This window comes from Saimiri boliviensis, chromosome 5 (assembly GCF_048565385.1).
Source record: "Saimiri boliviensis isolate mSaiBol1 chromosome 5, mSaiBol1.pri, whole genome shotgun sequence".
In the NCBI taxonomy this organism is placed as follows: domain Eukaryota; kingdom Metazoa; phylum Chordata; class Mammalia; order Primates; family Cebidae; genus Saimiri; species Saimiri boliviensis.
The window spans coordinates 45,248,400-45,274,662 of record NC_133453.1 but is presented as its reverse complement, the minus strand read 5'-3'; the positions used below and the strand labels follow the sequence as shown (position 1 = coordinate 45,274,662).

Genomic DNA, 26,263 nt, shown 5'->3' with positions numbered 1-26,263 from the left:
ATGTTTGCTATATGACTTACGGCTTTTTTTGTCCTTCATTTCTTCTGCTAATGCCTGCTATTGTGTTTAGTTGACCTTTTTGGCAGCGAAATGGTTAGATTTCTTTTTCATTTCCTTTTGTGCATATTTTATAGCTGTTTTCTCATAGCTATTATGGGGATTATATTTCGCAGCCTAAAGTTAAAAAACAGTCTAATTTTATATCATTTTAACTTCAATAGCATACAAAAATTTTGCTCCTTTACAACTTCATCTCCATACCTTTCAGGTTACTGTTCAGTGTCCTTTCCTTTTGAAGGACTCTCTTGAGTATTTCTTTTTTTTTTTTGAGACGGAGTTTCACTCTTGTTACGGAGGCTGGAGTGCAATGGCATGATCTTGGCTCACTGCAACCTCCACCTCCGGGGTTCAGGCATTTCTCCTGCCTCAACCTCCTTAGTAGCTGGGATTACAGGCACGTGCCACCATGCCCAGCTAATTTTTTGTATTTTTAGTAGAGACGGGGTTTCACCATGTTGACCAGGATGGTCTCGATCTCTTGACCTCGTGATCCACCCACCTCGGCCTCCCAAAGTGCTGGGATTACAGGCTTGAGCCACCGCGCCTGGCCCAAGTATTTCTTACAGGGCAGGTCTAGTGGTAACAAACTCCTTTAGCTTTTGTTTGTTTGGGAATGTCTTAGTTTCTCCCTCACTTTTGAATGTCAGTTTTGCAGGATATAAAATTATTGGTTGACAATTTTGTTTTTTCTTTTAGGACTTTCAATATACCAGCCTATTGCCTTCTGACTCGCAAAGTTTCTATTGAGAAATCTGCTTGTAATTTTATTGAGAGTTTCTTGTATGTGGCAGGTTGCTTCTCTTGCAGCTTTCAAGATTCTTTCTTTGTTTTTCAAGAGTTTGATTATAATGTGTCTTGGTGTGGGTCTCTTTTGAGTTGCTCTTACTGAAATTCATTTAGCTTCCTGGATGTTTCTGTTGATGTCCTTCATCAAATTTGGGAAATTTTTAGCCATTATTCCTTAAAATATTCTTGCTGCCCTCACCCCCGGCTTCATCTTACTTAACTTCTACAGTGTATATGGATGTTGGTCTGCTTGGTGGTACCCCCCAGGTCCCATAGACTGTTCATTTTTAGTCAATATTTTTTCTTTCTGTTCTTCAGAATCAGTAATTTCCATTGCGCTGTTTTCAAGTCCACTGGTACTTCAGCCTGCTCAAATCTGCCTTTGAATCTCTCTAGTGAATTTTTCATTTTTGTTATTGTACTTTGCAGTTCCAGAGTTTCTTTTTGATTTATTTTTAGTTTTTCTACTCCTTTATTGATATTTCCAATTTGCTTATAGATTATCTTCTTGACTCTTTTTAGGATTCTTAAGACAGTTGTTTTAAAGTCATTGTTTAATAGATCTGCCAGTAGGTCTTTCTCAGGGACAGTTTCTGTGATTTAGTTTTTTTCCTTTGTGCCTTGTTTTTCTGTTTCTTTGTATGCTTTCTGGTTTTTTTGAAAACTGTACTCTGGAAGTCAGATTTGTCCCTTTCCCCAGGGTTTGCTATTTTTTTGTTAAATTGTTTTTGTTATTAATTTTTTGGGGGGAAAGGTTATTGTTTTGTGCTCTCTCTGTGGTATAAGATTTTCACAGTTTTTTTGGGTTTTTTTTTTTGAGACAGGGTCTCACTTTTTCACCCAGGCTGGAGTGCAGTGGCATCATAATGGCTTACTGCAGCCTCAACCTTCTGGGCTCAGGTGATCCTCTTGCCTCAACCTCTAAGAGTAGCTGGAACTACAGGCACATGCTGCTATGCCCAGTTAGTTTTGTATTTTTAGTACAGATGGGTTTTTCTCATGTTGCCCAAGCTAGTATCAAACTCCTGGGCTCAGATCCTCCCATCGCAGCCTCCCACAATGCTAGGATTACATGTGTGAGCTACTACACCTAGCCTGTTTTCACAGGTTTTTTCTGAGTCTATGCCTTTCCCTAGGCATGCCAGATTCTTTTCCGATTTTCTCCAAATATGCAGTTACTTTTGAATTTTCCAATAATTGTTGTCTGACTCCCAAAAGGGAAAAAAAGAAGGGAGAAAAGTGGTGCTGGCCTTTTAAATTCCTTGAAAATCACTTTAGCCAGGAGAGACACTTGGAAAATGAGGAGAGGTACAGCAACATGGCCACCTGTCTCTTCATCTGTACTTCTGTAATCAGAATCAGTAATCAGAGTACACGTCCTCAATATTTGGGGAGCAAAATCCATTTTGTCTACTCTCGCTTCTATAATTATAGGGTCCTGTAGATTGATCGAGGACGCCACGCACAGCTTCCTTTCAAAGGACTAAAGATTGCAGTTGGGTAGCTGCCACTAAGCTGAGAGCTGAAATTGATCAAAATTAACCACACTTTACCATAGAGCTTTCCCCTAGAAGTTGCAAGCCTTCAGTAGACTACAGAGTTGCAAAGTAGTTAACATCAGACAGATTTTGTCAGTTCATTTATAGTCTGGGGGCATACAGATTTCTGGTGCTTCCTAGTCCACAGTCTTCCCGTAATCTTCCTCCTTTAACCATTTTTAAGTATACAGTTCATTGGCATTAATTACAGGATCATACTAGTAAGGCCATGTTTCATTTCCTTCTTCAATTCTTCAAAGAAATACTTCAGGTTCCTGCTCCCACTTGTTTAAAATTTCCACAGAAAGTTCTTCTCTTGTCTATAGCTGATCTGGGCGCAGCAGCTTTGTCACCAGTAGAGTGGAAAGTTTGTTCAACTTTAATTTTTCTGTCAGAATTGTATTAACTTAACCAGTTAAGATATCTGTGGTGTTCAGTATTGTTTGTGCTGTTAATTGTTGGTCCTTTTCAATAAGGGCACAAGTAAAATGGATTTTTTAATAATATGCATTTTCCATGAACTTTTTGAAGATCTTTTCCTTTGCTAATAGATTCTGTGATCAGATAGTTTGGGAGAAGGCTGCGTATTGTGTTCGCCTTTCAGAGATTCACATTGCTTATTAAACTGTTAGAGGCTCTGAAGGAACCTGTGTAATTCAGCATTACCAAAACTTATTTATTAAAATTTTCCTCCCTCCCCTTTGAAATACCCCCTACCTCATAGAACTAATGAGCTCAGTTTGAGAAATGCTAGTATAGATTATTAAAGTTTTTCTAGCAGTATAATAAGACAATAGCTAGTAATGTGGCCAGTTCAAATAGCTACTGATAAGCAAAGAATTGAGAACAATTCTCTTTTTAAAGGGGCAGAATAATTGGCCTCTTTGAAAATATTTTTTAAATTTTCAACTCTGTCAAGGCAGTGTATATCTGGAGTAATTAACTGTGTTATAATATTTCCAGTTGTGCTCTCTATGTTTTATATGCAAAAACAAAGTTACCAAAAGATATAGGACGAATTTTAGTCCTAGAATGTAGGTCTTTTTTTAGTCAGTTAAAAATCTTTTGAAGGTAGTCTTTAAAATATTTTATATAGCAAGCGTACTATACATATTTCCTCAAAGAAATAGAAAAGTATTTCTGAAGAGCTAAAATGTTCAAAGTAATGCAGAGATTATTTATTTTTTTAATTTTTCTTTTCATCAAAACACTATTCCACAAAAGAATTCTTTTCTGTGAGACAGGGCCTAGCTCTGTCACCCAGGCTGGAGTGCAGTGGCACAATCTTGGCTCACTGCAACCTCTGCCTCCCAGAGTTACGCTATCCTCTCACCTCAGCTTCCTGAGGAACTGGACTACAGGCACATGCCACCACGCCTGGCTAATTCCTGTGTTTTTTGTAGAGATGGGGTTTTGCCACATTGCCCAGGCTGGTCTTGAACTCCTGAGCTCAGTCTGCCTGCCTCGACCTTTCAAATTTCTTGGGTTATAGGCATAAGCCAGGACCCCTCAGCCATTAAGATAAATGTTTTTATTGGGTAATTCTAGTGCATTCTTGGTTAAATAATTCTGATTAATAAAAATTTCTAATAATTTTGAAGGGTTATCAAGTGTTTACTCCGTATATCTTGTGTATTGGGGTCTCATCTGTAGTTTTAGCAGTCTCCATTCACATCTGTTTACATTAGTATGTACAGTTTATTTTTTCTCCTAGAGTATCCTAGAGTATGAATTACTCATTTTTCCAAGTAGTTGAGTGCACATTTTCAAGTTCTTTTTTTTTTAATTGCATTTTAGGTTTTGGGGTACATGTGAAGAACATGTAAGATTGTTGCATAGGTACACACATGGCAGTGTGGTTTGCTGTCTTCCTCCCCATCACCTATATCTGGCATTTCTCCCTGTGTTATCCCTTCCCAACCCCTGCTGTTCCTCCCCTATTTCCCACCCCTTCCAGCAGACCCCAGTGTGTGATGTTCCCTTCACTGTGTCCATGTGTTCTCATTGTTCAACACCCACCTATGAGTGAGAACATGCAGGGTTTGATTTTTCGTTCTTGTGTCAGTTTGCTGAGAATGATGGTTTCCAGGTTCATCCATGTCTCTACAAAGGACATGAACTCATCGTTTTCTATGGCTGCATAGTATTCCATGGTGTATATGTGCCACATTTTCCCTGTCCAGTCTGTCATTGATGGGCATTTGGGTTGGTTCCAAGTCTTTGCTATTGTAAACAGTGCTGCAGTGAACATACGTGTGCATGAGTCCTTATAATAGAATGATTTATAATCCTTTGGGTATATACCCGGTAATGGGATTACTGGGCCAAATCGAATTTCTGTTTCTGGTCCTTGAGGAGTCACCATACTGTCTTTCATAATGGTGGAACTAATTTACACTTCCACCAACAGTGTAAAAGTGTTCCTATTTCTCCACATCCTCTCCAGCATCTAGTGTCTCCAGATTTTTTAATGATCACCATTCTAACTGGCATGAGATGGTATCTCAGTGTAGTTTTGATTTGCATTTCTCTAATGACCAGTGATGATGAGCATTTTTTTCATATGTTTGTTGGTCTCATATATGTCTTCTTTTGTAAAGTGTCTGTTCATGTCCTTTTCCCACTTTTGAATGGGCTTGTTTTTTTTTCTTGTAAATTTGTTTTAGTTCTTTGTAGATTCTGGATATTAGCCCTTTGTCAGATGAGTAGATTGCAAAAATTTTTTTCCCATTCTGTTGGTTGCCGATTCACTCTAATGACTGTTTCTTTTGCTGTGCAGAAGCTGTGGAGTTTGATTAGGTCCCATTTGTCTATTTTGGTTTTTGTTGCCAATGCTTTTGGTGTTTTAGTCATGAAGTCCTTGCCTATGCCTATGTCCTGAATGGTTTTGCCTAGGTTTTCTTCTAGGGTTTTTATGGTGTTAGGTCTGATGTTTAAGTCTTTAATCCATCTGGAGTTAATTTTAGTGTAAGGTGTCAGGAAGGGGCCTAGTTTCTGCTTTCTGCACATGGCTAGCCAGTTTTCCCAACACCATTTATTAAACAGGGAATCCTTTCCTCATTGCTTGTTTTTGTCAGGTTTGTCAAAGATCAGATGGTTGTAGACGTGTGGCGTTGCCTTGCCCATTGCCTTCGAGGCGTCTGTTCTGTTCCATTGATCTATATCTCTGTTTTGGTACCAGTACCATGCTGTTTTGATTACTCTAGCCTTGTAGTATAGTTTGAAGTCAGGTAGTGTGATGCCTCCAGCTTTGTTCTTTTTGCTTAGAATTGACTTGGCTATGCGGGCTCTCTTTTGGTTCCATATGAAGTTTAAGGTGGTTTTTTCCAGTTCTGTGAAGAAGGTCATTGGTAGCTTGATGGGGGTAGCATTGAATCTGTAAATTACTTTGGGCAGTATGGCTATTTTCATGATATTGATTTTTTCTAACCACAAGCTTGGAATGTTTCTCCATCTGTTTGTGTTCTCTCTTATTTCGTTGAACAGTTGTTTGTAGTTCTTCTTGAAGACGTCCATTCTTTGTTAATTGTCTTCCTAGGTATTTTATTCTCTTTGTAATAATTGTGAGTGGCAGTTCGTTTTTTATTTGGCTGTCTTTAATTCTGTTATTGGTGTATAGGAATGCTTGTGATTTTTTTTTTTTTTTTTTTTTTTTGAGACGGAGTTTCACTCTTGTTACCCAGGCTGGAGTGCAATGGCGTGATCTCGGCTCACCGCAACCTCCGCCTCCTGGGCTCAGGCAATTCTCCTGCCTCAGCCTCCTAAGTAGCTGGGATTACAGGCATGCGCCACCACGCCCAGCTAGTTTTTTGTATTTTTAGTAGAGACGGGGTTTCACCATGTTGACCAGGATGGTCTCGATCTCTCGACCTCGTGATCCACCCGCCTCGGCCTCCCAAAGTGCTGGGATTACAGGCTTGAGCCACCGCGCCCGGCGGAATGCTTGTGATTTTTGCACATTGATTTTGTATCCTCAGACTTTGCTGAAGTTGCTTATCAGTTTCAGGAGATTTTGGGCTGAGACAATAGGGTCTTCTAAATATACAATCATGTCCTCTGCAAATAGAGACAATTTGACTTCCTCCTTTCCTAATTGAATACCCTTTATTATTTTTTTTTCTTGCCTGATTGCCTCCCTATAGAACTTCCAATACTATATGGAATAGGAGTGGTGAGAAAGGGCATCCTTATCTAGTGCCAGATTTCAAAGGAATGCTTCCAGTTTTGCCCATTCAGTATGATATTGGCTGTGGGTTTGTCATAGATAGCTTTTATTATTTTGAGATATGTTCCATCAATACCTAGTTTATTGACAGTTTTTAGCATAAAGGGCTGTTGAATTTTGTTAAAGGCCTTCTCTGCATATATTGAGGTAATCGTGTGGTTTTTGTCTATGGTTCTGTTTATGTGGTGAATTACGTTGATACACTTCCATGTGTTGAATCAGCCTTCCATCCCTGGGATAAAGCCTGCTTGATCATGATGGATAAACTTTTTGATGTGCTGTTGCAATCTGTTTACCAGTATTTTATTGAAGATTTTTGCATCTGTGTTCATCATGGATATTGGCCTGAAGTTTTCTTTTTTTGTTGAGTCTTTGCCGAGTTTTGGTATCAGGATGATGTTGGTCTCATAATACGATTTGGGAAGGATTCCCTCTTTTTGGATTGTTAGTAGTAGTTTTAGAAGGAATGGTACCAGCTCCTCTTTGTATGTCTGGTCGAATTCGGCTGTGAACCCATCTGGACCTGGGCTTTTTTGGTTGGTAGGCTATTAATTGCTGCCTCAACTTCAGCCCTTGTTATTGGTCTATTCAGGGTTTTGACTTCTTCTGGTTTAGGCTTGGGAGGATGCAAGTGTCCAGGTATTATCCATTTCTTCCAGGTTTACTAGTTTATGTGCATAGAGTTTTGTTTTTTTTTTTTTGACTTTTTTTTTTTTTTTTTTTTTTTTTTGAGTCAGAGTTTCGCTCTTGTTACCCAGGCTGGAGTGCAATGGCGCGATCTCGGCTCACCGCAACCTCCGCCTCCGGGGTTCAGGCAATTCTCCTGCCTCAGCCTCCTGAGTAGCTGGGATTACAGGCGTGCGCCACCATGCCCAGCTAATTTTTTTTTGTATTTTTAGTAGAGACGGGGTTTCACCATGTTGACCAGGATGGTCTCGATCTCTCGACCTCGTGATCCACCCGCCTCGGCCTCCCAAAGTGCTGGGATTACAAGCCTGAGCCACCGCGCCCGGCCTTTTTTTTTGACTTTTTAAAGAAGGCTTTATTTCCTTGTTTTGCAAATAAAGCTGGCTAAGTGGGTTGCTTTTTGGTGATTAGTCAGAGAGACCAAATCCCATATCCTCGTCCGACTCCTCCTACTCTTTCTTGGCTTCAACCTTAGCTAAGGCAGCAGCAGCAGCAGCAGGAGGAACAGCCATGGTGGCAGCAGCCACAGGGACAGCCGCTGCAAAGGCAGATGGATCAGCCAAGAAGGCCTTGACCTTTTCAGCAAGTGGGAAGATGTAATCAGTTTCCACAGACAAGGCCAGGACTCATTTGTACCCATTGATGATAGAATGGGGTACTGATGCAACAGTTGGGTAGCCAGTCTGCAGACAGACACTGGCAACATTGCAGATGCCCTCCAGGAAGCGAGAGTACAGAGTTTCCTCTGTAATGTCAAGCACTTCAGGGTTGTAGATGCTGCCATTGTCGAACACCTGCTGGATGACCAGCCCAAAGGAGAAGGGAGAGATGTTGAGCATTTTCTCCAGCGTGGCTTCTTTGTCTTCACTGGCTCCCACTTTATCTCCAGTCTTGATCAGCTGCACATCACTCAGGATTTCAATGGTGCCCCTGGAGATTTTAGTGGTGATACCTAAAGCCTGGGAAAAGGAGGTCTTCTCAGGCCCTGACCAGTGTTCTGGGCTGGCACAGTCACTTCACATGGGGCAATGGCACCAGCACAGGCGGCAGCAGGTCCCTGATCCCAGTGAGGTCCTCCTTGGTGAACACAAAGCCCACATTCCCCCGGATATGAGAGAGCAATTTCTCCAGATCTGGGTTGTTTTCCAAGTGCTCTCGGATGGCCTTGTGCATCATGATGTTCTTGCCTATCAGCACCATGGCCTTCCCGCGGAGGGACATGCGGATCTGCTGCATCTGCTTGGAGCCCACGTTGTCTGCTCCCACAGTGAAGCATTTCGGATAATCATCCAATAGTCGGATGATCTTAAGGAAGTAGTTGGGCTTTCAGGTTGCCCTGTCTTCCCTGGGCATCACTGTGGTGCGTCAGGGATTGCCACGCAGGGGTAAATGATATGTCACTTCCACGAGGACGGCTGGCGAGAAAAGCTATTTTCAAGTTCTTAATTGAAGTTGCTTTTAGGTTGATGCTTGGATTGCTTCCATGTTAGATTATTGCTAAACTGATAAAGAAAAATATATTTGTAAAGGGAGAGTTACATTTACTGTGTAACATACAGTTTATCATCAGGTTAATGCTTTTGTTACCAACTCACTTTGTCCCATATAGTTATTTTGTTACCCATCCTTTTTACCTCGATTTTTTTCCTCAATATGATTGGATCTAAAAACCTGCAGTAGTTTTGACAAACCTTTTTCGATTTAGCTGGCCAATAACTATTGGCTCCTCATGTCTAAGATTTATATCTATGACCACTTCTCTGACTTATTTCATTAAGTTCTCCCACGGATTTTATTTTCCATGTCTGTGAACAGGGGACAGACAGGAAAAATAAAATCCATGGGAGAACAGCTTGGTGATCATTAAGTTAGCCTGTAAACCTTAGTTGAACATATTTTTTCTTTCTAGAATAAGGTTTTTGACTTCAGGTCCCTGTTGTTTTTTAATCCCAGCAACAGTTAGAGCAATCACTGCCCACTTCCCACCCCTTTTTTTGACTTAGGGTCTCACTTTGTCACCCAGGCTGGACTGCAGTGGTGCAATCGCAGCCCACTGCAACCTCTGCTGCCCAGGCTCAAGCAATCCTGCTGCCTCAGCACCCCCGCGATCCTTCCGTCTCAACCTCCCAAGTACCTGGGGCTACAGGTCTGTGCCACCGCGCCCAGCTAATTTTTGTATTATTTGGTCGATACTGGGTCTCATTGTGTTGCCCAGGCTGGTCACCAGCACCTGGACTAAAGCTATCCGCCTGCCTCGGCCTCCCAAAGTGCTGTTTACAAGCGTGAGTCATTGCACCAGGGTCGCAGTCGCCCTCATCCTTTCTTTCCGGGATATATTGTATTTGTAGTAAATATGACCCTCATGCCTCAAAAATTGAGTTCCTATTCCTACCTTACTCCAAAATCCTTGCAAGAATTGAAGCCACTGAATCCAAGTCTAATGGGTCGAGATCTTCAGCCCTCCAATATTGATTGTGTTTGAATCTTCTTTTGCCTCTTAGTTTACCTATATTTATGTGACAGGAATTACCTTTTAAGATACAGGGTAAGCCACAGAGCTTCTATTAGTGATAGATTGTCCATTGTTTTAATTCTGTGAGATAACTGAGCTAATGAGTATTGGCTATATTGTTAACATCATTGGATATTGTGAATACAATGCCCATTGGATAAAACAATTTTATTGATAAAGTTCAGCATTGAGTGGGTCAGTTAGTATCATCTCCCTATCTTTACTTTTCCTCGTTTTTGAAAATTTTAAGTTATTTTGATAATAGATACATTTTTTCTATGTTCATTTATCACAGACTTATATAAAATCCTTCAGCAGATATATAGTCCTTAGCTTTGATTTGAAAAATAGTATTTTAGATTAAAATTATTGCTCTTAAGTGAGATTTTCTGTAGATCTTAAAATAAGCATAATTTTAAATATTAATGACATTTCTATTTCATTTTAGGCCAGTAAAGGAAATTATAATGAAAATGTCCAATTCCCAAACCACTGGCATATATTTCTAATGTCTTGTTTGTTAATGATGTAGATAAAGACATGTATACAGACTTCTCCTTCCCCACCACACCTGTTTTTCTTTAAGTCATATTGTGAAAACATTTCTCTTGTGTTCTGAGCCAGTTAAAATTATATAGTGACTTTTTTTTTAAGTGGTAAATTTTTTGGAAACCCAAATTAGAGGAATGGGAGTTTGGAACCAGGTGTAAAGAAAAATCAAGAAAAATAGGACTGAATTAACCTTTGTAACAATAACGCTACCAATAATAAGACACATCCATCATGTGAATGTATTTCCATTTGGGGTTATGTTATGTTTCTTAAACTATTAGAAAGATTTACAAAGATTATGATACATTAAATAGATACTTAGCTTTTTTAATGTTCTCAGGTGAGTTTTGTAATTATATTCTTTAAATAAGCAGCTTTATTACTGTGGCTTTGACTAGACTTTGGGAAATTTTTATTTATAGTCTAGCTATTAAGTGAATTACAGCCTTCAGTCATTTTAAGTCACTGGTTCTAATATCGTGGGCCGTTGAAGGTACTGTTTATAACGTGATCTGAGTTACTTAATTCTTTTTAAAAATGTTCAAGTTGGTTATATGTCATATTTTGGTTTTGTTTTTCAACAATGCTGTAAAGCTTTCATAATCTGGGTAAAATAGTCTACCTTCTGTGATTCATTTGTTATGTTTTCATTTTTCTTGGTAGTCTGTTGGTTTAAATTGTTATGCTAATGTTGACTCTTAATTTCTTTTCTACAGCCTGGATTTGTGGTATCATTTCTATCACTGTCATTAGCCTGCTTTCCTTGCTAGGCGTGATCTTGGTTCCTATCATTAACCAAGGATGCTTCAAATTTCTTCTCACATTCCTTGTTGCACTAGCTGTAGGAACAATGAGTGGAGACGCCCTTCTTCATCTACTGCCCCATGTAAGAAATGTTTTTAATCATTTAAAACACTTAAAATAAAAATAAGCCAAAAGAGTCCTTCATTAGCAAGGTATAGCACAGTAATCTAGTATTTGTATTGTTTTATTTGCTTATAGGATGAAGTATTTTTTTTCCATTTTCAGAGTTTTAATACCAATATTTTTTAAATAAATTGAATGATTAGGTCAACTTTGCTTTCAGTAGTCTTTAGAAAAACTCATTGGATTAAAATTTGCAATATTAGCAGCAGTGAATGGTCTTTTTAAAAACTGTAGCATATCAAAAAAGCCTTTAAGAGAAATGCATAAGAGAGGTTGTAATGATTATGCCTATAACCAGCATGCCATCAGCATCTTTGAGCAGGAGTAGGCAGATATACTCAGTGAGCTGTTTTACACTTAGCTCTTGATACATGGGAGCATTTTTTTCACCTGGCATACAACTTCCTTTCTTCTCTTTGGGGTCAGTTCTAATTATGTGATCAAAAACCCATATTCCTAGTACCATGCTTATCAAACTTTTAAAAAGTTGCTGTCTATAACTTAGTAGTTAGGTAGATAGCTTTCTGTCACCAGCTAAGAGTATTTGATTCACTCTTACCATTTTTACTTCAAATTATGAATGCAATGGGGATTGTTTTTCTCTTCTAAATATAAAATTGAAAAGTATTGAGTATTTCCCTTCTAGAGTATTTGGGAGACAGGATTGTATTTGTGTGTTGCGTATACCTCTTCTGCACTCTTGGTTGAGAATTCCAGATTTAGTATCTACAGCAATGTGTGGCTGTAAAAAAAAAAAAAAAAAAAAAAAAAAAAAAAATTTAAAAATAAACGAGTTAATGAATCTTAAGACGACCGTGAACATGATTTTTTTGTTTCACCGTTTCTTCTAGCCATCAAGAATAGCAACAGTTTTTGTTTTTTTTTTTTTTTTGAGACGGAGTTTCGCTCTTGTTACCCAGGCTGGAGTGCAATGGCGCGATCTCGGCTCACCGCAATCTCCGCCTCCTGGGTTCAGGCAATTCTCCTTCCTCAGCCTCCTGAGTAGCTGGGATTACAGGCACGCGCCACCATGCCCAGCTGAAACAGTTTTTTTTTAGAACTGGGCCTAGTAAGAGTAATTGAAGTGAGAACAGTAGTTAAGTGCTGTTTAACTTGTTTTTCTATTAAGAAAGGTTAACTAAACATAGCTGTTACCTTTTTGAATGGTCTGATATCCTCTGAGAGGTTTAGTTATCTCTTTGGTTGACCATTAGTTAACAGGAAAAGAATACAAATAAATGTTAGAACGAAGAAAGATACTTAAGTGCAGTTACTTAACTTACATTCTATAAGATTATTATTGTGATATTTGTACATTTCATAATGTTGAAACAACCATTTCTATCCATTTATGCTTGCTAAAGCTTTAAAATGTAGAAAATTACATATTTAAGGATACCCTCTTGCTAGCTTCCCATAGTATATGCAGAGATAGCAATCTTACACCTCTGAAATAATTTGTAAGAGAAGAAATTTATCAAATAATCTGTACAACCCCCCCATGACACAAGTTGACAGTGTCAGCTTGTGCAAACAGTAACAAACCTGTACTTGTATGCCTGAACTTAAAAGGAAATATATATATAATATATATATATTATATATATATAAATCAGTTTAAGAAAGAATTAGATTATAGAGACTCACAAGTGACCTGCTGGTGAATTAATTTGTGTGTTTTGTTTTATTTTTACTAAATATTTGGCATTTAAGTAGATTATGTTCACTTCAATTTACAAAGAACCAATCACTCCCTATTATGACTTCTGGCTTGATTCTCTCACTATAGAGTGCATCTTACTCCTTAGGCATGTGAGTTGGTGGTCTTTGAGTTACTGTAAAACGTATATTTCAGACAACTGAGTAAAGCAAATTACATGGAAGACTACTTTTAGTGAGATAATATCTAGGGGAGCACTTTAATACTTGAAAGATATTTTTTTTCTGTGTCCTTACGGAGATTATAATCTCAAAATTTTAAATAGCATTTCAGTTACTTGTTTAGAAGTTTTATTTGTTCTTCATAGTCTCAGGGTGGACATGATCACAGTCACCAACATGCACATGGGCATGGACATTCTCATGGACATGAATCTAAGAAGTTTTTGGAAGAATATGATGCTGTATTGAAAGGACTTGTTGCTCTAGGAGGCATTTACTTGCTGTTTATCATTGAACACTGCATTAGAATGTTTAAGCACTACAAACAGCAAAGAGTAAGTATTTTTTATTTATTTCACTTTATGCCATAAAACACAACAAAAATGATCTTTTTCTGGGTATGTGCTTTCCTTAATTATGATTTTTTTTTTGTATTGTCTCAGTTTTGTAACAGCTAATCTTTAGAGTAAAAAGCTGACTTTGATTTTTTTTAAATTAAACGTGTAGTTGTTGTTGGTTTTTTTGAGACAGGGTTTCCCTTTGTCACCCAGGCTGGAGTGCAGTCTTCTAATCATGGCCCACTGCAGCCTTGACCTCTCGGGTTCAGGTGATCCTTTTGCATCAGTCTCCCGAGTAGCTGGGACCATAGGCACATGCCACCATGCCCAGCTAACTTTTATTGATGTATGGATGGATGTATTTCTGAGACAGTCTCGCTCTGTTGCCCAGGCTAGAATGCAGTGACACGATCTCCGCTCACTGCAACCTCTGTCTCTTGGGTTCAAGTAATTCTTCTGCCCCTGCTTCCCAAGTAGGTGGGACTACAGGCAGGCATCTCCACGCCCAGCTAATTTTTGTATTTTTAGTAGAGATGAGGTTTCACCATCTTGGCCAGGGTGATCTTGAACTCCTGACCTCAAGTGACCCACCTGCCTTAAGCCTCCCAAAGTGCTAATGCCTAAGGAGCTGGAGGAAAACAAGGGTTGGCTAAGTCGATTACTGAAGAGTAATTCAAAAAAGGTAGTGGGGCTTGAGAAGGTTATGGCAGAAGAAATAGGGGAAGAAAAGATGATTAAGGGAATTTAGATGAGATAATCAAGACTTCTTAGTTGATCAGATGAAAGACATACAAGTTTTTAAAAATTTGTAATTATAATAAATTAGATATTGCAAAGTTTGTAAACAAATTTTAGCATTACCAGTTAGCATCTCTAATGTGAAAATCTAAGATCTGAAATGTTCCAGTGAGCATTCCCTTTGACCATCATGTCAGTACCCAAGTTTCAGATTTTGGAACATTTCAGATAAACAAGTTTTTTGTTTTTTATAATTTGATCTTTTTAATCTCATTTTGAACCTAAACTTGCCAGTGCTTATACATTTATTTTTGCACAGAAAACTGATACAAGAATGGAGTCACCAAACTATGACAGATTTTTGTAAATTTGAAATTACAGGAAGTAAAACACTGGAAGGAAAACCTAGGGTGCAGGGAGTATACTATACCAGAGAAGGGAATCTGGCCAGATAAGCCAGGGCGTCTCCTTTGTGGTAAATAGGACAATAAGTAACCTAACGTGAAAAAGTTACGGTATTCTTTTGAAGAAAGGGAATTAGTTGTACTTGAGTAGAGTAGACATTTGACAGTCTGTACATAATAATCAACTGTCCGGCTTTCAAACCACGTTAAATAATACATCAGATGTTGACTTGTTTCAGCAAGTTGGGGGCCTTGAGGGTAATGATTTGCAAGCTTCTAAGAAAGTGGACAATCAGAACCAAAGCAATCAAACAAAATCTCACAGCTGGTGTTTTCATTTTCTTTAATTTCTATATCTTTCTCATTGACTTTCAAACTATTGTTGGCTCCTCTTTCCTTTTTTTTCCTTAACTCGTTGCTTTTTTTCCCCCTTCTCTTTAGGACTTGTCCATATCATTATTTTCCTGTGAATGTCTTAAATTTTCCCAGTTTCTACTGGCTTAACGGCTTACATTAACAATTACTTCTCTTCTCTGTGCCAGAATTCAAATGGGGAGTTCTGCTCTACTTGCCATTTTCTTGAGTCACTAACACTATTAGATTAAAATTCAGCAGGCCACTGGATTAGGATGAGTAGGGCTGGAAGGTCTAAGAATACTTCACTCCCTGTCTGCATCTTGGTGCTTCTCCACATGGCTTCTCTTTATAGGAGAGACCAATCTTTATAGGATAGTGGCTAGCTTCCCTGAGCAAAAGCAGAAGCTGCCAGGTCTCTAAAGCTAGTCTTGGAAGTGGCACAGCATCACTTCTCCTGCATTTTATTGGTCGAAACAAGTCAAAAGTCTAGCCAAAATTGCAGGGCAGGGGGGTAGATTCCATGTCCTCATGGGTGGAGCAGAATGCTCATATAGGGAGGGAAGAAATTGATAGTGGCCATCTTTGAGATTACCTCATGTTCTACTAGCCATGCAAGCTTACTTATACAGAAGTTACAAGACCTAAACATCTGAAACATAGTTAATAGCCTCTAAACAAAACCAACAACAACAAATGCCATGCCAGTTAGTAAGCATCTCCCAGAGAAAACTGACTTTTATTTCAACACTGTTCTAGAACAATTATTTGCTTTCTCAAGTTAATATACATTAGAAGCAGCAGTTTAAGTTGGAAGAGTTGTTAGTGGTAGTTACATTGGTAGAAGTAAGCAGTAAAAAGCCAGACTGTTAAGACATACAAAAGCAAAAATTTAAACCTAAACAATGAAGTACAGTAATTGGTATTTGTAACCAATTAATGACAGATTGAATTATGTTCTCTAATTCAAACATGGTAAGAAAGGATGCTTCTTTTTACTATAAGGCTACTAAGAGTCACTGACTGTGATAGGTCCTTTTACACACCACCTCATTTAATCCTCATAGGAGTGTTATTTTTACAGATGAGTATTCTTTATATATTTTTATTGCATTTTAGGTTCTGGGGTATATATGAAGAACATGCAGTATTGTTGCATAGGTACATACATGGCAATGTGGTTTGCTGCCTCCATTCCCATCACCTATATCTGGCATTTCTCCCCATGTTATCCCTCCCCAACTCCCTACCCTACATTGTCCCTCTCCTAGTTCCCCCCACCCCCCCGCCACAGACCTCGGTGTGTGATGCTCTCCTCCCTATGTCTGTGTGTTCTCATTGTTAAATACCTGCCTATGAGTAAGAACATGCAGTGCGGGCCGGGCGCGGTGGCTCAAGCCTGTAATCTCAGCACTTTGGGAGGTCGAGGTGGGTGGATCACAAGGTCAAGAGATTGAGACCATCCTGGTCAATATGGTGAAACCCCGTCTCTACTAAAAACACAAAAAATTAGCTGGGCATGGTGGTGCGTGACTGTGATCGGGAGTCACAGCTACTCGGGAGGCTGAGGCAGGAGAATTGCCTGAACCCAGGAGGCGGAGGTTGCGGTAAGCCGAGATTGCAACATTGCACTCCAGCCTGGGTAACAAGAGTGAAACTCCATCTCAAAAAAAAAAAAAGAACATGCAGTGCTTGATTTTCTATTCTTATGTCAGTTTGCTGAGAATGATGGTTTCCAGATTCATCCATGTCCCTACAAAGGACATGAACTCATCATTTTTTATGGCTGCCTAGTATTCCATGGTATGTATATGCCACATTTTCCCTGTCCAGTCTATCATTGGTGTGCATTTGGGTTGGTTCCAAGTCTTTGCTATTGCAAATAGTGTTGCAGTGAACATACGTGTGCATGAGTCCTTATAATAGAATGATTTATAATCGTTTGGATATATACCCAGTAATGGGATTGCTGGGTCAAATGGAATTTCTGTTTCTAGGTCCTTGAGGAATCGCCACACTTTCATAATGGTGGAACTAATTTACACTTTCACAAACAGTGTAAAGGTGTTCCTATTTCTCCACATCCTCTCCAGCATCTGTTGTCTCCAGATTTTTTATGATCGCCATTCTAACTTGCGTGAGATGGTATCTCAGTGTAGTTTTGATTTGCATTTCTCTGATGACCAGTGATGATGAGCATTTTTTCATATGTTTGTTGGCCTCATATATGTCTTCTTTTGTAAAGTGTCTGTTCATATCCTTTTCCCACTTTTGAATGGGCTTGTTTGTTTTTTTCTTGTAAATCTGTTTTAGTTCTTTGTAGATTCTGGATATTAGCCCTTTGTCAGATGGGTAGATTGCAAAAATTTTTCCCATTCTGTTGGTTGCCCGTTCACGCTAACAATTGTTTCTTTTGCTATGCAGAAGCTCTGGAGATTAATTAGATCCCATTTGTCTATTTTGGCTTTTGTTGCCAATGCTTTTGGTGTTTTAGTCATGAAGTCCTTACCTATGCCTATGTCCTGAATGGTTTTGCCTAGGTTTTCTTCTAGTGTTAGGTCTTATGTTTAAGTCTTTAATCCATCTGGAGTTAATTTTAGTGTAAGGTGTCAGGAAGGGGTCTGGTTTCTGCTTTCTGCACATGGCTAGCCAGTTTTCCCAACACCATTTATTAAACAGGGAATCCTTTCCTCATTGCTTGTTTTTGTCAGGTTTGTCAAAGATCAGATGGTTGTAGACGTGTGGCGTTGCCTCTGAGGTGTCTGTTCGGTTCCATTGGTGTATATCTCTGTTTTGATACCAGTACCATGCTGTTTTGATTACTGTAGCCTTGTAGTATAGCTTGAAATCAGGTAGTGTGATGCCTCCAGCTTTGTTCTTTTTGCTTAGAATTGACTTGGCTATGTGGGCTGTCTTATGGTTCCATATGAAGTTTAAGGTGTTTTTTTCCAGTTCTGTGAAGAAGGTCATTGGTAGCTTGATGGGGATAGCATTGAATCTATAAATTACTTTGAGCAGTATGGATATTTTCATGATATTGATTCTTCCTAACCATGAGCATGGAATGTTTCTCCATCTGTTTGTGTCCTCTGTTATTTTGTTGAGCAGTGGTTTGTAGTTCTCCTTGAAGAAGTCCATTCTTTGTTAATTGTATTCCTAGGTATTTTACTCTCTTTGTAGCAATTGTGAATGGTAGTTGGTTCTTGATTTGGCTCTCTTTAAGTCTGTTATTGGTGTATAGGAATGCTTGTGATTTTTGCACATTGATTTTGTATCCTCAGACTTTGCTGAAGTTGCTTATCAGTTTCAGGAGATTTTGGGCTGAGACAATGGGGTCTTCTAAATATACAGTCATGTCGTCTGCAAATATAGACAGTTTGACTTCCTCCTTTCCTAATTGAATATCCTTTATTTCTTTTTCTTGCCTGATTGCTCTGGCTAGAATTTCCAATAGTATATTGAATAGGAGTGGTGAGAAAGGGCATCCTTATCTAGTGCCAGATTTCAAAGGGAATGCTTCCAGTTTTTGCCCATTCATTGTGATATTAGCTGTGGGTTTGCCATAAAGGGGCTTTATTATTTGAGATACGTTCCGTCAGTACCTAGTTTATTGACAGTTTTTAGCATAAAGCGCTGTTGAATTTTGTCAGAGGCCTTCTCTGTATCTATTGAGATATAATCATGTGGTTTTTGTCTTTGGTTCTGTTTATGTGGGGAATTACGTTTATAGGCTTGCGTATGTTGAACTAGCCTTTCATTCCTGGGATGAAGCCTACTTGGTCATGATGGATAAGCTTTTTGATGTACTGTTGCATGTGGTTTGCCAGTACTTTATTGAAGATTTTCGCATTTATGTTCATCATGGATATTGTCCTGAAGTTTTCTTTTCTTGTTGTGTCTTTGCTGGGTTTTGGTATCAGTATGTTGGTCTCATAAAATGATTTGGGGGAGGATTCCCTCTTTTTGGATTGTTTGGAGTAGTTTCAGAGGGAGTGGTACCAGCTCCTCTTTGTATGTCTGGTAGAATTCGGCTGTGAACCTGTCTGGATCTGGGCTTTTTTTGGTTGGCAGGCTATTAATTGCTGCCTCAACTTCAGCCCTCTTGTTACTGGTCTATTCAGGGTTTCGACTTCTTCCTGGTTTAGGCTTGGGAGGATGCAAGTATCCACAAATTTATCCATTTCTTCCAGGTTTACTGGTTTATGTGCATAGAGTTGTTTGTAGTAATCTCTGATGGTTGTTTGTATTTATGTGGAATCTGTGGGGACATCCCCTTTATCGTTTTTTATTGCATCTATTTGATTATTATCTTTTCTTTTTTATTAAACTGACAGGTGATCTATTTTATTGATCCTTTTGAAAAACCAGCTCCTGGATTTATTGATTTTTTTTTTTTTTTTAAGGATTTTTTTCTTTTTGTCTCTCTCTCTCTCCTTCAGTTCTGCTCTGATCTTAGTTATTTCTTGTCTCCTGCTAGCTTTTGAGTGTTTTTGATTGCTCCTCTAGCTCTTTCAATTTTGAAGATAGGGTGGCAATTTTTAGATCTTTCCTTGCTTTTCATGTGGGCATTTATTGGTATAAATTTTCCTCTAGACACTGCTTTAGATGTGTCCCAGAGATTCTGGTATGTCGTATCTTCGTTCTTACTGGTTTCAAAGAACATCTTTATTTCTACCTTCATTTTGTTGTTTATCCAGTCAACATTCAGGAGCCAGTTATTCAGTTTCCATGAAGTTGTGTGGTTCTGAGTTAGTTTCTGAATTCTGTGTTCTAATTTGATTGTACTGTGGTCTGAGAGACTGTTATGATTTCCATTCTTTTGCATTTGCTGAGGAGTGATCTACTTCCAATTACATGGTCAGTTTTAGAGTAGGTGTGATGTGGTGCTGAGAAGAAAGTATATTCTGTGGATTTGAGGTGGAGAGTTCTGTAAATGTCTATTTGGTTTGCTTGGTCCAGGTCTGAGTTCAAGTCCTGGATATCCTTGTTAATTTTCTGTCTCTTTGATTTGTCTAATATTGACAGTGGAGTGTTAAAGTCTTCTATTGTGTGGGAGTCTAAGTCTCTTTGTAGGTCATTAAGAAATTGCCTTATGTATCTGGGTGCTCCTGTATTGGGCACCTATCTATTTAGGATGGTTAGCTCTTCTTGTTGCGTTGATCCTTTTACCATTATGTAATGCCCTTCTTTGTCTGTTTCGATCTTTGTTGGTTTAAAGCAGGCATCCCCAAATTACCGCCCGGGGACCGCATGCGACCCCCTGAGGCCATTTATCCAGCCCCCCACCGCACTTCAGGAAGGGGCACCTCTTTCATTGGTGGTCAGTGAGAGGAGCACAGTATGTGGCAGCCCTCCAGCAGTCTGATGGATTGTGAACTGGCCCCCTTTGTAAAAAGTTTGGGGACACCTGGTTTAAAGTCTATTTTATCAGAGACTAGGATTGCAACTGCCGCTTTTTTTCCCCCCTCTCCATTTGCTTGGTAGATCTTCCAGCCCTTTATTTTGAGCTGATGTATATCCTTGCATGTGAGGTGGGTTTCATGGATACAGCACACCAATGGGTTTTGACTTTTTATCCAATTTGCCAGTTTGTGTCTTTTGATTGGGGCATTTAGCCCATTTACATTTAAGGTTAATATTACTGTGTGTGAATTTGATCCTGCCATTTTGATGCTAGCTGTCTGTTTTGCCCGTTAGTTGATGCAGTTTCTTCATTGTGTTGATGCTGTTTACCATTTGGTATGTCTTTGGAGTGGCTGGTACTGGTTGTTCCTTTCCATGTTTAGTGCTTCTTTCAGGAGCTCTTGTAAAGCAGGCCTGGTAGTGATGAAATCTCTGAGCAATTGCTTGCTCATAAAGGATTTTATTTCTTCTTTGCTTATGAAGCTTAGTTTGGCTGGATATGAAATTCTGGGTTGAAAATTCTTTTTTTTAAATGATGCTGAATATTGGACCCCACTCTCTTCTGGCTTGTAGGGTTTCTGTGAGAGATCCGCTGTGAGTCTGATGGGCTTCCCTTTGTGGGTAACCCGACCTTTCTCTCTGGCTGCCCTTAACATTTTTTCCTTCATTTCAACCCTGGTGAATCTGACAATTATCTGCTTTGGGGTTGCTCTTCTTGAGGAATATCTTTATGGTGTTCTCTGTATTTCCTGGACTTGAATGTTGGCCTGCCTTCTAGGTTGGGGAAGTTCTCCTGGATAATATCCTGAAGAGTGTTTTCCAGTTTGGATTCATTGTCTCCATCACATTCAGGTATACCTATCAAATGCAGATTAGGTCTTTTCACATAATCCCATATTTCTTGGAGGCTTTGTTCATTTCTTTTCACTCTTTTTTCTCTAATCCTGCCTTCTCGTTTTATTTCATTGAGTTGATCTTCAGTCTCTGATATCCTTTCTTCTGCTTCATACACAAGTTTCAAGAGCCATATATCCAATTCAGCTATTGAAACTTATGTATGCTTTGCAATGTTCTTGTGTTGTGTTTTTCAGCTCCATCAATTCATTTATATACCTCTTTAAGCTGTTTATTCTCATTAGCATTTCGTCAAACCTTTTTTCAAAGTCCTTAGTTTCTGTGCATTGGTTTAGAACATGATCTTTTAGGTCAGAGAAGTTTGTTATTACCCACCTTTTGAAGCCTGTTTGTGTCAATTGATAAGCCTCGTTCTTCATCCAGCCTTGTTCCCTTGCTGGTGAGGAGTTGTGATCCCTTGGAGGAGGAGAGTCATTCTGGTTTTGGGTATATTCATCCTTTTTGCGCTGGTTTGTTCCCATCTTTGTGGATTTATCTACCTGTGGTCTTTGTGCCTGGTGACTTTCAGATGGGGTCTCTGAGTGGATGTTGTTTTTGTTGCTGATGAAGTTATTTTTTTCAGTTTCTTGGTTTTCCTTCTAACAGTCAGGCCCTCCTGCTGTAGGACTGATGGAGGTCCACTCCAAACTCTGCTTGTCTGGGGATCACCTGCAGTGACTGCAGAACAGTAAGAGTTGCTGCCAGTTTCTTCTTCTGTTGTCTTTGTCACAGAAGGATACCTACCAGATTTCAGCCTTAGCTATCCTTTATGAGGTGTCTCTTCGATTATATGGGGGTCAGGGAGCTGCTTGAGGAAACAGTCTGTCACTTATAGGAGCTCAGGTGCTGAGCCGTGAGCTCCATTATTCTGTTCAGAGCTGCTGGGCAGGTATGTTTTAAGCCTGCTGCAGCAGATCTCTTAACCACCTTTTTTTCCCAGGTGCTCTGTCCCAGGAACGTGGGGCTTTATTTATAAGTTCCTGTCATTCTGCCTTTTTTCAGAGATGCCCTGCCCAGCGAGGAGGTAGCCTAGTCACAGTCTGCCAGCAGAGGCATTGCTGAGCCCAGCTGCTGTGTGAACTTCATTGCAGTTTTGTTTATAGGGATATAGTTAGAACTGCCTTGGTAATGGCAGTCTGCCTCGGTAATGGCCTTGGTATTGGCAGTCTGCCTCGGTAATGGCAGACTGCTTCAGTAAGGCGGACTGCCTCGGTAATGGCAGACGCCCTTCCTCCCACAGAGCTGGACCATCCTGGGTCCAGCAGTGCTTGCTGTGAAACTCTCAGTCCAGAGCATTTCAGATTGCTGGTCTTTGTGGGAATGGAACCATCCCAGCCAGTTTACCTGGCTCCCTGTTTCAGACCCCTTTTTTTCAGTTGAACAGGTGACTCTGTCTCCCAGGCGTTCTAGTTGTCAGTTGAAACGGCACCCAGGTGTGTGTGAGTTTTTGTGCAGAGACCCGCTGCACCGGCTGAAATAGCCGCGCTAGAGACTCATGGTGCTTTTCCGCCTGGGAATCTCCTTGTCTTTTGGCAGTAAAAATTTGTTTGGAAATGCGGTTATCACTCACCCTGTGCATTTTCATTGGGACCTGCAATCCAGAGCTGTTCCTATTCAGCCATCTTCAGATGTCCTACAGATGAGTATTCTTATGTTCAATAAATTTAACAAACTTGCTCAACTATCAGATGGAAACTACAAACAAGATTTTCACTCAAATTTGACTCTTTTTTATGTCACATTTAGGGAAATCTGAGGTTGCAGTAAATACAGAATGAATTTCAAACAAATAAGTTATAGTTTTTTTTTTTTTTTTTAAACTTTCTATTACTTTACACTTTTGGTTAAGGGAGATTTTACAAATATACACATTTCATTTGGGTTCCATCTAATAATTCAGTACTGCGTGTTCTGTTCCTCAATGTAGATTAATTGAACTTCTTAGTTGAATGTTTTAAAAAATACAAATTTAGTTGGATTTTTCTTCTGTGGATTGCTTTACTCCCAGAAAAATTTTTTTCATGCCCCTTTAAAATAATTTATGTATAAAGTGAACACCATTTTACCCTTAGGTGTTAATGAGTGAATATTGTTGCTAATTGTGACCTCAGACTTAATACTAATATCAGATACTTTTTTTTTTTAAGGGAAAACAGAAATGGTTTATGAAGCAGAACACAGAAGAGTCAACTATTGGAAGAAAGCTTTCAGATCACAAGTTAAACAATACACCAGATGCTGACTGGCTTCAACTCAAGCCTCTTGCCGGTAGACAGCAATTCTGACTCAAGACAAAACTTTTTTTTCATTCAAATTTACATTTAATTTCTGTTTATATTCATTCAATCTGAAATTAAATAATACAGTAAACTAAATACAAGATGAGAAGGAGAAAAGGTGTTACCCTCATAGCACTCCTAATAAGGTAGCTGAAGAATTTATTTACTCATAGATGCAAAGCCAACTTGGGATAGGAGAAACAATAGTTTAAAGAGTGATCACCTAGATGAACCCATGTTTCAGATGTTATTCTAGATAATCCACTGAGATAATACTTGTGCTATAATCTTAAGAATCACACAAGAAAAAGTACTGTATTAATCAGCACCAGACCACAGGTTATGCATGACAAATACTTTTATGATAGTTTGTTTAGCTTGCTAGTGTCTGCTGTGAAAAAAAGGTAGAATTTGGACACCGATGTTTTTGAGAAATTAACGTCAAAATATGTTCTTCATAAATTTAATATTTCTGTTAAATTTGCTTTTTTAAATTGCAACTCAAATGAGATTTTCATTATTTCAGTTTAAAATTTACAACACTACAGTTAGTAAATACATTTGAAAACAAGTAATTCAAAACCTCAAAATCTATTCTTCATAAATTTAACATTTCTCATGGGAATAATCTTATATTTAGCCCTTGTAAGCTAGGAGCCATGATTAACTAAATATTCAAAATAGGTTCTATATTAAATGTATAATCCAAGGCTTAGTATATTAATAGTATCTAAGATGCATCTTGTTTATAATAATTTATTATCTGTAGTAAAGAATGTAGAATTTGTGGAGTATTGTAAGGAATTCTCTACTCCTCTCCCTCAAATTATCTGCTGTCTCAAAAAATAGTATGTAAAAATCCCTCTAGTTAAAACCATAAAGGGGGAAAACAACATAATTTTCCTAAAAATCTGGTTCAGGTTCAATAATTAATACTTTACATTGTTAATTAGAGCTGGTTTATAAATCCCAATTTAGTTATTCTGTAATGCTACAAACCTTATAATCAAATTAGTAGACTTCAGTGATTATATTTTAATTAAGAAACAGCATATATAAAATAAAAATGTATCCTATGATAGCTGATTTTAAAGAAAATAATGAAGTGATGAAAAAAGCACTAATTTCTTTTATATACTTCCTGGTATAATCATAAAGAACCCTCTTAGAAACTTAAAATATGATGTAGTAATATCTACATCATATTTTAAATGAGACCTGGATAAAATAAATATAGATAAGCCATATTGCGTAGGTGTATGCTTTCTGTGACACTAATGTGATAGTTGACATGTTTTCACAGTCATAGGGATATCCATTTATGAACTATAATTCTCAATAAACTTTCCACAGCATAGGAAATAAATTTCACTTAATAAACATGAAGTCAGAAAAAGTATGTATTTGTGTGGTGCCATGCAATTAATGCTTTTTATGCAGAAAGGTTGCAGTGTTTGCCCCTATTGCTGGCAGTAGTAATAAAAATGGTTTAACTGGGGTGGTTGTACCAGCCATTCACAGTGTGAATGTTACTAGTAAATAGGACCGAGGAGGAATATTTTGGTGTATTCAGTTTCACTGGAATTTGGTCAAGCAGTCAACACTACAGTTAGTTAAATACATTTGAAAACAAGTATCAAGGCCGGGCGCGGTGGCTCAAGCCTGTAATCCCAGCACTTTGGGAGGCAGAGGCGGGTGGATCACAAGGTCGAGAGATCGAGACCATCCTGGTCAACATGGTGAAACCCCGTCTCTACTAAAAATACAAAAAAAAACTAGCTCGGCGTGGTGGCGCGTGCCTGTAATCCCAGCTACTTAGGAGGCTGAGGCAGGAGAATTGCCTGATCCCAGGAGGCGGAGTTTGCAGTGAGCCGAGATCGCACCATTGCACTCCAGCCTGGGTAACAAGAGCGAAACTCCGTCTCAAAAAAAAAAAGTAGCCGGGCGCGGTGGCTCAAGCCTGTAATCCCAGCACTTCGGGAGGCCGAGGCGGGTGGATCACGAGGTCGAGAGTTCGAGACCATCCTGGTCGACATGGTGAAACCCCGTCTCTACTAAAAATACAAAAAATCAGCTGGGCATGGTGGCGTGTGCCTGTAATCCCAGCTACTCGGGAGGCTGAGGCAGGAGACTTGCCTGAACCCAGGGGGCGGAGGTTGCGGTGAGCCGAGATCGCGCCATTGCACTCCAGCCTGGGTAACAAGAGCGAAACTCCGTCTCAAAAAAAAAAAAAAAAAAAAGTATCAGTATCACAAGCCATTTACTGTCTGAAATAATGTCTGTACTTATCACCATAGCTTTTTGGATTCTGGTTTATCAGACATCACAGATTGTTAGAGAGCAAGGATCTGCGCTTTAAATACTATTCGGCTCTTAATCATTATTGTAGCTTCTAATTTTCCAGCTACAGTTAATAAAGTTCCCAGTAAGCTGCTACAATAAGGGAGGAGAAAGGGGTATAGAGGGAGTGACTTTTTTTAAAAAAGGCTTTCTGTCCAAAGATGAACTTTTATCAGTTCTTTCAATTATTGCTACAATTGAAAAGGTGTATTTCCAATCAATTTTCATGGTTCTGTATTTGCTTACTGTCATAGGATTTCATCCCATCTCATTTGAGTTGCAGTTTAAAAAAGCAAACCCTTTCTCTTTTCTGACTGAATTCAACATGCATAAATTTATGGCTTA

The 26,263-nt window shown here is 39.0% G+C and overlaps 1 protein-coding gene and 1 pseudogene across 5 annotated transcripts in view; one reads left to right on the top strand and one right to left on the bottom strand.

Annotated features, from left to right (window-relative positions):
• The window catches only part of SLC39A10 (solute carrier family 39 member 10), a 179,418-nt gene that overhangs the window by 133,184 nt on the left and 19,971 nt on the right, over positions 1–26,263 (top strand). For all 5 annotated transcript variants that reach the window (XM_074399336.1, XM_003925708.4, XM_010336482.3 and 2 more), the window contains 3 exons: positions 11,077–11,246; positions 13,315–13,503; positions 23,447–23,567. In XM_074399336.1, coding sequence (XP_074255437.1) covers positions 11,077–11,246; positions 13,315–13,503; positions 23,447–23,567 — 480 coding nt within the window. The remainder of the gene's footprint in view (positions 1–11,076; positions 11,247–13,314; positions 13,504–23,446; positions 23,568–26,263) is intronic.
• On the bottom strand, positions 7,625–8,690 carry LOC101046809 (large ribosomal subunit protein uL10 pseudogene; annotated as a pseudogene).